Source organism: Typopeltis vanoorti, chromosome 9 (genome assembly GCF_054136105.1).
Source record: "Typopeltis vanoorti isolate ZY-2024b chromosome 9, IOZ_Tvanoo_1.0, whole genome shotgun sequence".
NCBI lineage: Eukaryota > Metazoa > Arthropoda > Arachnida > Uropygi > Thelyphonidae > Typopeltis > Typopeltis vanoorti.
In genome coordinates this window covers 131,339,191-131,353,766 of record NC_143557.1, presented here as the reverse complement: position 1 = coordinate 131,353,766, position 14,576 = coordinate 131,339,191, and the positions used below count along the sequence as shown (strand labels likewise).

Sequence of the window (14,576 nt, the reverse complement as noted above, 5' to 3'; positions counted from 1 at the left end):
GGCTATGAAAAAATACTGGATTTATATGTTTATTTATATAATTGAAGTCAAGAGGCTGTTTCTTCAACTATTACAATTTTATTGAATCCACAAATGTCGAAACTTTTCCTAATGCAGTTAGGCTTAGCTCATTTTTCATGCGTCAACATATTAACATTAAAGTATTGTACAAAAATATGAACGGAGTTTAATAGAAACATCAGTTATTAGTATTGACAACCTTAGAACAAGTAAACTAGATTAACTCTTTATTTTATTATTATTACCTAACACCTCCAGGGAGTCCAAAGACTCATCAAGGGAGGACACCTACTTTACACCTCTTCACCAACCATAACTATCCGTAACTACACCAGCGCCATCTACCGACTACCACCACGACCACTAGTATTTTCACAGAAAAACATCCATGCCCACTGCGGGATTCGAACCAGCAGCCTTTTGGCTGGAAAATAGATACGCTAACTCGGTCAACCAGGCTTTATTTTTCTTCGAATAAAGTCACATTTCGTTTTAGTTCCAGCTTAACTAATTTTCGTTACACAGAATGTAACCAAACATTCTCCTCATGAGATCTTGTTCAGGAAATTATTATTATTATTCCAATTTTCCACCAGGAGGCCATTAAGGGTGGTAAACTAACTCACAATTAGTTCAAAACATATTCCAGGACGTTTAAATTTTTAAGAAGAAAACCAGCACACCCGAAGAAAACTACCCCTCAGTTGACAACATATACTGGTGAAAACCATTTGGCAATAAATTACCCAAATAAATGAAATTTCTTAATTTTTAGCTTTGTATAAGGTGACTTGAGTTTCAATCATATCAATGATAACTGATATTATCGTAAATTCTCTTTTCAAATCGTTATTTTTTCTGAAGGTCCACATCAGTCATATCTTATAATTGTTATTCACATTTATTATTAATAATAAAAGATAACAATAACAATCAAAGACCACCCTATGAATTTTCCATACTACCAGCAAAAATAGGATTCTTATATTACATGCACTAGTATTACCAGGCTCCACCAAGTCGAATAGAAATTGTAAGTGCAAAACAAACTGTTGTAAATAACTGAGTAGACTTTCGAATTAGCACTGTTTAGGAACAGAAACTTGACGAAGAATTTCTTAAATGTTGAAGTCAATTACCTCAATTATTTAAATACAAAATAATAATAAATTCGTAATATTCTTTATTATTATAATTTTTGTATAGCAATCAAATCTAAATTAATAATCCTCTAATTATTATAATTGAAGCAACTAAAAATAGTTCACTTATGAAAAATACAACTACCAGATAGTGTAATTCTTTTGTTGAAGTTGTCACGCCGATTTCTAGGTGGAACTTGGATGAAGTGAATTAAATTATTCGGGTACGAAATAATATATAATTAAAAAAGTTACATATCGGATTGCCCACAGAAATCTAAAAATTTAACTCATATGTTCATTTAATAATAATTTCATATACACTACTGACGTACTGTAGGTTGACACCGATATCTCTTGTATGGACACAAATGGACCCAATACAAAAACAATTCTGATAGCAATAATAACCTCTCTCTCTCTCTCTTTCTCTCTCTCTCTCTCAGTATTGCGTTATCTCCTAAAGATAAAGCTATCCTCATGGTTCCATTCATCTCATCCAAGTCTTCATAAATGAAAGGCGAAGGATCCCCATCTTTTTACCTGGAATATTACATTCCATGCCTTCACTGATTTTTCCCCAGAAAGACAGAAGAATTTTGATCACTGTGGATACCAAAAAGTTTTCTAATTTTGATGGTATTCTTCTAATTGCTCAAGAGATGCGCCCCTGAATTAACACCTCTTTTTATCATCTCTCCACAATAGTACATTCAGCTGCATCCACCCTACAGCATGGAAGCAAGCCTTTATATAAACAGCCAATTCTGAAAACGGGGATAAGGGACTTCTGTCAGATAATCAACCTATTGCTCTCACCTCATTATTGTTTAATGGAGATGGTCATCGACAGCTAACACCTGAAAAATTGTTACCTAAAAAGTGACCGCCAATATAGATTTCACCAATGAAGGTCTACAGCCGATCTCGCTTACATGACCCACCTGTGGACAAATACCATGGAAAGGCGACCACATGATAAACCCTAACGTTCTGAAACATCTCAAACTTCGACGTTTGTAACTGCAACTACTTAAAAACTAATCTTCACATCATTCTTTGACGGGGCGATAAGAACCTAGTCACAATTGAAGTCTCTGAATAACAGTTTTTTTCACAGTCAGCCAGTTTCTGTATTGTGTCTTTTTTCTACAAATATTTCCATCGGCGTTGTTCATCTGAAATGGTAACCATCGTGTCTCCCCCATTTCTGATAAACGTACATTTGAGTAACAGTTGCTGAACTTCCATTTACAGTTGAGTTGCTGAGTCATCGAACCTGACATTCCCCTTCATCTTTCATTCCATCTAACCTCAATTTACTATTCAATTTTTGTAGGGTAAAAACGGAGGACTTCTTCTCAGTGTTGTCTTTTAAGTTTTGTAGTTTCCCTGATGAAGTGTCTTGTTTTCTCAACTGTTCCTACATCTGCGTTTTTTACTTTATTTCATAGGGTTTGAAATACAATTCTTCAGCAATACTCCGTAAATTTATATTCTCCTCATAGATAATAAAGCAATTAGGGAAATATGTTACTCCATTCAATCTAATCTCACTTCACTTCGACTTGAAGTGTTTTGGGGAAATATTGTTCTTGTATATTATTTTAAATTTAATTCAATAATCCCTAATTTTCGCGTTGAAACATAACTTTTTTGGTTATCTCTTGATACGCAAAAAAGTTCAGTGTTTAGCTCTCGAGAGAAAGCTAAACACTGAACTCAAAAGAATTCAGATCAATTGAGGAAGCATTTTCTTTTCATCATCTAGAAAGAAGATGATTCTCACCTCTTTCTAGAAGCACCAAACAAAGGGAGTTCATTGTAGTGGAAGGGAAATTAAAAAGGCAAATGGCTTGCTTGGGAGGTAGATAGCAATCGAATGTAAAATAGGAGGTCAGTTAGGACAGAACGTAAATCGTAATAATTTTACGGAAGGAAATTCGGTTGAAATTTGAATATTTTTATATCAATTTCACACACGAAATATCAGAAAATCTATTACATACTAGCGCCTTAAGTGCGCCAGTAATATTCAACTTTTCCCAAATCTTTGACATCTTCTTTATAACCATTGCGATGTCTGATGGAGGTAGAACATAAAGTTTAAAAAAAAAGTACGCTTGATTCTTATCTTAGTATATTTGTTGAAATCCAAGGCTTATAGTAGGTAAGAAGTGAATGTGGTTTGTGAAATGAGCATGTCCTATCAATAATAAGAGCTTTGGTGATGACCTTCACGATATTTATTGAGTGAGAAGATTGAAAGAAGTCAAGACGAGGTTAAAAATAATTGTCTTAATATAAAATCTGTACTAACCTTGGAAAACTAGAATACTAGAGAAGTAGAGATTGGGAATGTTTCTGAGATTGCTTCGGATTATCCGTATTGTGATAGAACTGAGATGATTGCAGATTAAAATTTAATCCGGTAGAATCTACAACAGAAAAGTTCAAGAAGGTCGAGATTTAAGAAGTATAAGTGAAACAAAGAATACCTTGATAACAGATGAGAGAGAGAGAGAGAGAGAGAGAGAGAGAGAGAGAGAGAGAGAGAGAGAGAGAGAGAGAGAGAGAGAGAGAGAGAGAGAGAGAGAAAGGAACTTTGGAAAATTTGATAAAGAGATAATATTAGTCCGTGAAGATAATCTAAATTGATAATGTCTTAATATGTTAGGCTTAGGCTTAATAGCATATTGCGGTGAACTACTGTATATCAATAGCATTTCAATGTCACCTATGACTTTTTTTTTTTTTCACGGATTTTCCTCAGAATATTTCAAAAATTTCATCTGTATTGGAACTGAGGTATTTTCTATCAAGGGGATCGTTGATCTCGACTGAGCTAAGCTATAAACGTTTGCTTAGTGAAGATCACAAAGTATATGTTCCAGATTCGACAGGTAAATCTACCTGGAATATGGGAACAAACTTGAGCAGTGTGGAGGTTAAATGTATGTGGGCAACATACATTTTAACTTGTCTTACGTGATTTACAATTTATGTAGAGGACTTTTGTTGATAAGAAATCCTATATAGTTTTTTTTCCTCTGTAATATCATCAATTATCATCGAATATTCGATATTCAAATCACAGTAGAATATATTTTGGAAAACTATGTTTCTAAATGTAAGTAATTTGTTAAAATTAATGATTACAATGTTAATGAATTAGTGAATGTTAGAACAATAATATTTTCTTATTTCTATAACATAGCATATGGAAAACAAATTGGTTTCTATAATATGTTATTTTATAGCAATATTTAATGCACTATTGAGAAAAGCCAATAAAAGTATTTATAGGTTTTCAATTATATTCGTCGACTAGAGGAAGTTCTTTTTTTTAGCCTTTTTTCTCACTAGTTAATTGATGTCTGGAAAGGATTACGAACATTATGGTTTTATAAGAATCGTGAGATAGAGACTAATGATTTTAGGTAGGCTTTCAAAACGAATTAAGGTTAACAGAACTCCGCTTATTCTATTTGTGGAGTAAGAAAAAAAAAACGAGTCAAGCGTTTTGTTCTCAGTGGTTGCTTTGTTTTTTCGAATTTAAGATTTCTACTTTCTTAGGAAGGAAATGCATACAGTCCAGAATGTAATGCGCTTTATTTATTTATTTTCGTATGGGGCGCCCCTCCATTCCTCAACCGTCCATTAGTACTGGTTGAGCCCTCCTAGTGAGGGGTTTTTTAAGTATGTATTTTATGACTGTAAAATACATATTTAAAGTTCATACAAACATACTTAGGTTAGTGAGTGTTCACAGGCTGCTTTGCCCGTTCTTAGTGAAGAAAAACCCGAGTTTCCGGGTGAAAAAACCCTCTGCCGCCGTCAGACTGGCTAACTCACATTTAGTCGAAAGAGACCAAATAAAGATTCAAACCCAGGTTTCGTTTATACTGACTGAGCTACGAAGGCTCTTGTAAGGTGCTAATGTTATGTGTACTGTACATATGTTAAAAGTATTTCGTTAGTGAGTTTCGGTTCAATGCATTTTATGTCTTATATTTGTTTATAATTATTATTTATTTACTCTGTTTTATTAATTTCACTAATAAAAGTACGTGATTATAACTTTGCAGATAAGCTTAATATTCTGGCCTGTGAGCAAAGTGTGGTAGCGAATGTTCTCTCCAACAGCACACCGCGAGCTCAAATCCTACTAAAGACATGAAAGTCTTGTGATTCTCCTTAGGTGGGAGATCAATTTCATCGCAAAGTGTGAGACCATAGCCTCTTGTTAGAGGTGTGGAGCGACATAAAATTTATATTTAGAGCAGGGTTTCTGATTATATAAAGTAATTAAAAATACAAAAATATTCTTATTCCACATACGCAAATAATCTACTATAAGCTTATCGTTCGTGGGTAGGGGTTACATAAGAGATACCATAGCTCTGATATTCATATCTTGATCTAAAATAGCTTCCTTCCTCTCTTTCAGAGTCAGAGCGCTCACAGATTTCTAGAGGATTCAGCATTGGAATTGTCTTTCTGAACATTATTTTCATTGGTTTCTTTATTTTCCTTGTTGCTCGCTGTTACTGTAACCAAGCAAGTCATCACGGCTTGGTCTGAACCACCATTACGACACCACCCCAGCCGTCCGTTGTGAACCATACCAACGTCGCTCACCAAACAAATCCAGTCCCGATGTATGCCATACCCAATACTTTGGGTACTGGATATCTGAATCCCATACATGGTCAACAAGCATTCCTATCATCACAACCTCCTCCTTCTTATGATACTGCTATTCGTCTGAATACTTGAGTATATTTTAAATATAGCTTCGGTGTTTGAAACAAAGTAAAGAATCAGAGAACGTTCTTTAGTTCATATATCAATACATGGAACCGATCAGAATCCATGAAGTGCGTTGAGACAAATTTAATCCAGTTTCTTTCATTACATATTAGTGTTAAATTGTGAATGAAGATATTTTGTATGTTTTAATACTCCATTCACATTTAACATAATCCATGTCATAAGCAAGACTTGTAAATATTATTTGTTGTTAGTCTCTTGCTTGTAATATATTGTTCGTATAAATGCTTTGAGTTTTGTTTGTTATTAATTAATTATTTAATCTTAGAATATGTAATAATAATGAAAAGACTCTATATAAATATGTCATTCATTGTATTTAGTTTATTCTGTAAAATTTATTATAAGAAACTGTGTGTATGTAAGTTAAAATGTATATTATATGAACTGTGATATATTTTTTTTTATTTTTGTATGTAAGAGTGATTTTATGTAATTCTTCTGATTGGATTTGATTGGCTGCTGAAGGAGAAACGGAGTTTAATTTAATTAGCTCGTGCTGAGAACGCGAGCTACTGTGTATAAACAGAGAAGCCAGTGGATATAAGCTGAACCGGTTAGAACCAGATTTTGGCGGGAAGAAGGAAGGTAGTTGATTGGAAAACGAAAGTAAGTCAAGGAGAAAACTTAGGGACAGCAGAGAGACCGGTTGTGTGTAATAACAGAAGGGACAGTTGATATATGCCGTAAATCGACTACGAAAGTACCGGGAATTAATAGGCATCATGAATTACTTCTATGGGAGTTCTGATACTACAATATTTTCCAAGTGGTTTGTGGAAGAATAGTGCAGAACCCAAGTTAATACATAGACGAAAATAAGGAATTAGTAGATAACTGAAACCTAGTGCATCAAGACTTGTATAATTCTATCTATAATCCAGTTATTATAGTGGAAGATTTCTTTAGAATTGTGTAGCCATAAAGTAAAAGTCTTCAAGAATTTCAAATGCGACTTTGCGCATTCGATGTGTGGAAGCAGTAACCCTGTAAGAGTTGTCCTTTCTGTAACTTGTGAAGCTATAACTGCTAACTCCGTTAGATATATTTTGGCCTTAGTTGTGGTGTTATGTCGATTAATGGTCGGATGTTAGATGTACTAAAGTACTTTCCCGAAATAATAAGTCTCATGTTGTTCTGTTACAGACTGAGAAAGATTATAGTGTAGCCTGTCATAAAATTAATTATTGTAACATTTGGAAGGTCGATCTTTTAAGAACTATTTCCAACTTGATTGACTGAACATAAAGAACTGATAAATGAATGTTTGATAATTTATGGATTGTAATTATTCTGGATTCTTTAAACTGAGCTAATATATTTATGATGTGATTCATCCAATTGGTTAGAGTGAAATATGTTAGAGAAGTACTACTGCTTTATGAATTAACAATTGTTAATATTAGTCATGATCCTCAAACCTAATTGAGAAGTTATTAATGTATGAATGTGAATTCTTATAATATTTTAATTGTATAACCTTTTGCAGATAGTTATACTTAAATGTATATATTGTACTTTTCCACATTAAATGTTTTGTTTTGTTGAGTTAAACTTGGTGTTTGCCTGATTTTCTTTCATTGCACTGCTAATAAAATTATTCGGACCTTTGCAGAAGCCTTAGATACTAGTAATAACCTCGGCCTGAAGATAATGTGACAATATAAGTTTAGTTGATGATTGATTCCTCTACATTATTTAATAAATAAATAACCAACATAAATGGAACATTGAAATCCTGTCCAATGCGCCATGTTGTTGTGTTGTCCTACCTAGCTGACTGTTCCATTTATGTTGGTTATTTATTATTATCTTTACCTTTTTAATTTCTGCTATACTTGGTTAGTTGTTGATTGATGCTCATCTGAATATAAAGAAATTTATATTATACTGCATCCCCTATATTCAGGTTAGTCTAAATAATTTAGAGGAATCAATCATTGTTGTTGTTCCAACTCCAAAAGGGTTTCATCATCCAGATCATTTGAATGAGAATCAATACATTCGTTCACATTGTTACAACTGAAACTTGTCAAACCAAGATCTTTGCCCATCTGCACAATTTCGGTTGAGATTTCTGTGTCGCAAAGGCAACAAAGTCCTTTGAACAATGCGGCAAGATATTATGCCATACAGCTCTCATGTTGCTTTGAGTCACATCTTGCCACGATTCATAAATATTTTGAATGGCAACTTTTATGTTAAATTTCTTCCAAAATTCACTCAAAGTCCAAGAATCTTCTTCTGCTGCAGCTTTAATAGCTTGAGCAAAAGTTCGTCTTAAATAGTAAGCCTTGAAAGTGGATATAACGTCTTGATCCATTGACTGCAGAATTGATGTTGTGTTTGGAGGGAAAAAATGAATATTGACATTTTCATCTAAGTCAGTCAATAGATTTGGATGGCCTGGTGCATTGTCTAATAAAAGAAATTTTTTAAAAGGAATTCTTTTTACAATAGCTTTTAACTTCAGGGCAAAAACAAGTTTTAAACGAGTCTTCGAAAATTGAACGAGTCACCCACGCTTTTTTATTCGAACACCAATGAACAGGTAAATTGTTCTTTGTAAAGCCCTTAAGAGCTCTTGGGTTTTCTGCTCTGTACACTAGCAGTGGCTTCAATTTTAAATCACCTGATGCATTACCTCCTAGTAAAAGTGTCAATCGGTCTTTTGACACTTTATACCCAGCTTGTGTTGTTTCCTTCTCTGCTAGAAATGTGCACGATGGTATTCTTTTCCAGAACAAGCCAGTCTCGTCAGCGTTAAAAATTTGATCATCTGTGTAGCCTTCCTTCTCAATAAGCTCCTTCAATTCATTGGGAAATAATTCTGCAGATTTAGTGTCAGCACTGGCGCTTTCACCTTGGATTCTTACGTTATGGATCCCATATGCTTTTTGAAACTGTAGAACCACCCTCGACTTGCTATAAACATTTCACTGGTTGTACTACCTCCTACATTTTCGCTTTCATTTTCTTTTATTTTTTCATATAGACTTGTTGCTTTTACCTGGATTATCATTTGACTCAAAGGAAATCTTTTTCTGATTACAATCTTCAATCCAGATCATTAGAAGGCGTTCCATATTTTCCATTGTAGAAGATCGAGTTCTCGCGATCACTTTTGACAATATAAGAAGCGGTGCTCATTCCAGATTGTTTAATCTTTTCTTTGCTCTGAATAATTGTTCGTACAGATGACTCATTCATTGAATTCTCACGTGCTATTTTAGCAAACGAAGCGCAATTCTCAATTCTGGGCGATGGACTGAGTCCTTGACTCTTTATCCGGTCATCTGAATGAAGAGCATCTGTGTGGATGGAGAGTTATTGAGCCAAAAAGCCCTAGTCATGGCTGGGTAACGGTAATAGCCGAGCCTCAGTTAAAACTTCATTGACTACAGCATTGCCATTTGTTACCCTGATTAGTAAGTAAAGGGTAAAATCTCAAAAAATCGGACGATCTCTAGGCCACTCCATAGTGGGCGAAAGACCGTCCATGTCTCAGCGTTGGTTCCACTCATTGACGGCCGCCCCGTCCAAGCACCCCGACGGGCTCCCCGTTTAAGCAGAACCGCTCAGCGTTGGTTCCACTCAGTGTCGGCCGCCCCATCCTAGCACCCCGATGGGCTCCCCGACTCCTGAGCAGAACCGCTCAAATTCCGAGGAAAATAATTCACCGACAAGAACCCCTCAGCGGGCCCTGCCGGAGAACACCTTCCCCGGAGACTCAAGGTGCTCCCTTAAGGCAAAAACCCCAAGGGAGCAAACTCAAAAACTCATCACCCAGGATAACAGCAACAGCCGAACCTCAGTTTACTTCCTTGGTACAGCATTGCCATTTGTTACCCTGGAAGTCCTAAAAATGAGTTTAATTTTCTCCCGTTTTCCCTCATTTATCCACAGGGCTTTTTTCAGTAACTTATCATTTAACTTCATACATTTTCTATTTAGGTGTAATGAGCAAAATATATACTTTTTTTGTTAACAACACAGTATATTTATTTTTAATAATATTAAGAAAAAGAAATATTTAAGTTAAATATGTTTTTTAACATAATTCCAAAAATTATTAAGAAAATTTGTCATTAAAAAATGAGGTGTAATACAAAAGCGAGTATCGTAGAGACTATCAGAACAATAAGGTTATGTTACCAATGATATTTCCCTTTAATCAAAAGTACATTACCATAAATGAACACCGCAATTAAATTTAAAAATATATATTATAATTTATTAAAATAAAGTGCCGAAGGCTTCATTTCGGCGATGCAAAATTATATAAATTAAGTGGATATTAAATCCAACATAATTTCAGAGACGAATACAGAAACTATAAACGTTTCGTGCGAAAATTGACCAGAGAGTTTGCGGAAATACACCCCGCCTTATCCCCGCTAGCTCTCTGGTCAATTTTCGCACGAAACTTTTATCCTTATAGTCCTTATAAGGACTGGCTTAAAGGGGCGAAGCAAGAATGCTTTTCATCTTCCCCGTTATCTGTAGAGGACAGCGTAGGGATAAGGTGTTATTGAGCAATTAAAGGCCTGATCATGGCAGGAGGGTACCAGCAATAGCCAAGCCTCAGAACTTCATTGGCTACAGCATTGCCATCCATTACCCTCCAAAGGTATTAATCACCGCATCTAACGGTCGATTCGCCCACCTCAACCACGAAACTTTTATAATTTCTGTAATCAGCTTTGAAATGATGTTGGATTTAATATCCACTTAATTTATATATTATGATTTATGATTAATTATTAATATTTTTTTGAAAGAAAATTTCTTTCAAAAAGAAAAATAATTTTTACACTTATTAAACATTTCAATAAATTTAATTTAAATATTAAAATAAGTTGCAGATTACTTTTGTGGCAAGTGGATGCGGTGATTAACACCCTTGGAGGGTAATGGATGGCAATGCTGTAGCCAATGAAGTTTTAACTGAGGCTCGGCTATTGCTGTTACTCTCCTGCCATGATCAGAGCTTTAATAGCGCAATAATACCTTATCTCTACAGATAACGGGATAAATGAAAAGCATTCTTGCTTCGCCCTTTAAGCCAGTCCTTATAAGGATAAGGTTACTTTTGTGTTTATGTCAATTATGCATATATATGCATAACGGGCATAAATCCGTCATTTTCATTTTTATAACAAGCAAAGATTTTCAACCCTAAAAGTGAATGTAGAATTATTATTCCAAATTGAATATGTTATTAGGTATTTGTTTTTATTTAAGTTAACACATAACAGTTGCTATGCCTTTTATATACCTTTAGTATATGAAAACAAAACGGTATGTGCTTATTTAATGGATAGTAAATGAATTATCACAAAACAATTTCAGTGTTGATTTTTTCTACCGTACTTTATAAAAATAATACAGCTATCATACATCAATATTTTTAACAAACATATTTTGTAAGCCATTCATTTTTCTCCAGATGCAGTTTAAATTATAATTAATTTTATGTGTGTTTCTTTAATGATACCGTAAATGATGAAGTAACGAAATACATCTCTAAGGTATTTTTGTGGAGCATACGATCCGTTGATTAGTAGGAAAACCTTCTTGATGTTTAACCTGGTGACCCAGGTTAATAATAATTAAAAAAATACTCTTTGAATATAATGTAAATGAAACAGTTTCATTAATTATTATTTATACCGCTGAAACACTTTGAAAACAAGATATCATGAAAACAAAAGTTTGATTGGTAATACAGAGCAATTCAGATTCTACCCAAGAATCTAAGAATAGTCTTGTAAAGTATGGACTGTTCCAAGTAATGCTGTTTTTTGTAGATCATATTAGGGACACTTCTGATGTTTAATTACTGTAAACAGTTGAATAGCTTATTTGAAATTACACCAAGTGCAAAGTCATTCCAATAGTGCTACTGGAATCACTTTGGTGTGTTTAAGCCACAACTGTCCAACTCTTCGATTGCCAGATCTCGATATTTAGCAATTTTTTTCAGTTCTTTGTTGTTAATGTTGTTATCACCGGGTACTGCAATATCGATAATCCAAACCTGTCGATGTTGGATAATTGTGATGTCAGGTCTATTGTGTTCCAAATGCCGATCAGGTTGTATTCTAAAGTCACAGAGAATTTTTGCTGCTTCGTTTTCCAATACGGTCTCTATTTTATGCTTCCACCACTTATCAGAAGGAGAAAAGCCATATCTTTTTGCATAAATGCCAATGAAATATTTCGGCCACTTGATCATGGCAGTATTTATAGTCCGTTTGAGCTATCTTGCTGCAAGCACTGATTACATGTTCTACAGTCTCATCTTTCTGATCGCATTAGTAATTAATAAATCCTAAATAATAATAAATTATTATTATTATTATTTAAAAAATAGTATGTATATTAAGTATATTTCTCCTCTGATTCTGTTTGCAGTCTCTCCTGTGGAAGTGTCCTGGTCTCTACAAGCAGTGAGAGGCATAACGAACTTCTGCAAATTACTAAAACTACAAACATTCAAGCTATTTATAATATGCTAAGAATGTTAACCGCTTTCTTTGATGTGTTTTTTGTATTGAGACAATTCCACGGACGAAACATTTTATTATAATATTTTCACGAGCTTGCACAGTTAATCGGATCATCAATATCAATACGCGTTTGCTCCACTACAGATAGAAGTAACTAGCTTACAATCAAACTGATAAGAGCTGCCATGATTTACCTAAATATATACGGCACTGAATTTTTAAATGATTATATTTTATTAAAAAATATTACACATTTAATTTTAATTAGTTAGAGAGATACGACGTTAGACATTTTGAAAAATGTTGAGCGGTGGGTTTTACAAATACTAGTATGAGCTACCTGAGATGGTGTGAGTATATTTATCGAAAGAACAAACAAATTAAAAGAAAAAGATTAACAAAACTTGTAATTTTGTTTATTATTTTGATGAGAAATATTATTGTATATGAATATTACAAAGAACTCCCAGAATTTATCCGAACTGTAGGTTAAACAACTTTATTTTATATATTCTACTTTTATTTTTAATCATCTGAACAGATAGAAGACATGTTTCTAAAAACTATTGGGCGATGGGACCATAAATTACTAATATGAGCTATTTGAGATGGGAAAATATTAATTCAATAATAAAAAAAAAATAGAGAGGAAGATTAAACTAAAAAGAGTAATTTTTTAAATTTTTTTTTTTTTTTTTTGTAAAAATATTATTATATACATTTGGATTAAAATATTTATGTACAACAACTACAACAAAAATTCATTATTGTATAGAAGGTTTTGACTGTATGAAACATAAAACCAATTAATTTTTTAACATGATACTTAACAGAGGTAACTGCTAAGTTACCTCTGTTAAGTATCTATTGAAGTATCTAAGTATATATTGATGAGAATAAACAGCGTTTAGTAACAAAGGCGAACAAGCCGGTGTCATACTGCTTGTTCGCCTTTGTATACTTGTATATTTTGTTCACCTTTGTATAGCTCTGGTATCATTCATATTTTGACTTTCTTTTCTTTCAGATACCTTAGATCTTTCTGCAGGAACTATCGCCGGAATTGTTATAGGAATCACTCTTTTTATTGCTCTCTGTATTTTCCTTGTCATTCGCTGTTGCTGTGACCAACAAAGACGTCAGGGCCTGATCTTAAGCCGTACTACCGTAATGACACCACCCCAGCCACTTGTACACCAAACCAACGTCTCTTTTCAACCGACTCCACTCCCAGTGTATAGCTCACCCGGTTCTTCAAATTCCGGAATAGTGAATCCTGTATATAATGTTCATCAAACATTCCCATCTCCTCCTCCTCCACCACCTTATGATGCCACTCCAAGTCAACCGAAAATTTAAGGATATCTCGGAAACTGCTTCAATGTTTTAAACAGATTTACGAATCAGCGGCAATTATGATTCAATTGAGATGAGACCAATTTTTAATCCACATTTCCTTTCATTTCTTTGCATATTCCTTGGAGATTAACCTAACCTGGTGCCGAAATTCTCAATATTTGCAGCATTAAAAGAAATATACTATTTATTATCAAATGTAGGAAAGAGAAAGAAAAATATTAAATAAATTGTATTTTTGAGTTGATTCCGTTTATTTTCTCTCATAGAGAAGCGCCATGGGCTCATCATCTAATGACATAACACATCAACGTCTGCTATTGACCAAAACCGCTAACGCGTTTACCCTGCTTTGTTGAATTCTGGTATTGAGATAATGCAAAATAGTTCTATAATCTTAACAGGATTATCCGGATCATCGATATGGACTTGTTTCTCTTAAAAGGGAAGAAATTTAATTATTATTTAAATTCAATTGATATATAATAATAATTCACTAAAATCTTAAAATAAAAAAGATTAATTTTGTTTAAAGTTTGGATTAATTTTTTTTTTTTTCATTTTTGAATTAAAAGTAAATGTTATACTTTTGTATAACAAATTAATTTATAATAAGTAAATATAATTAAAAGACAAAAGAATATACCCAATCAGACCGACATACTGTCCCAGTTTACCACAAATAAGGCCTTATCCTTATAAGGACTGGCTT

At 33.7% G+C, this 14,576-nt stretch overlaps 1 protein-coding gene across 2 annotated transcripts in view; it reads left to right on the top strand.

Moving 5' to 3' along the window:
• The window catches only part of LOC150103562 (uncharacterized), a 34,512-nt gene extending 20,406 nt beyond the window's left edge, over positions 1-14,106 (top strand). For both annotated transcript variants that reach the window (XM_090398381.1, XM_090398380.1), the window contains exon 4: positions 13,536-14,106. In XM_090398381.1, the coding sequence (XP_090254507.1) occupies positions 13,536-13,867 (332 nt within the window). In that variant the 3' untranslated portion in view covers positions 13,868-14,106. The remainder of the gene's footprint in view (positions 1-13,535) is intronic.
• Positions 14,107-14,576: the final 470 nt, after the last annotated feature.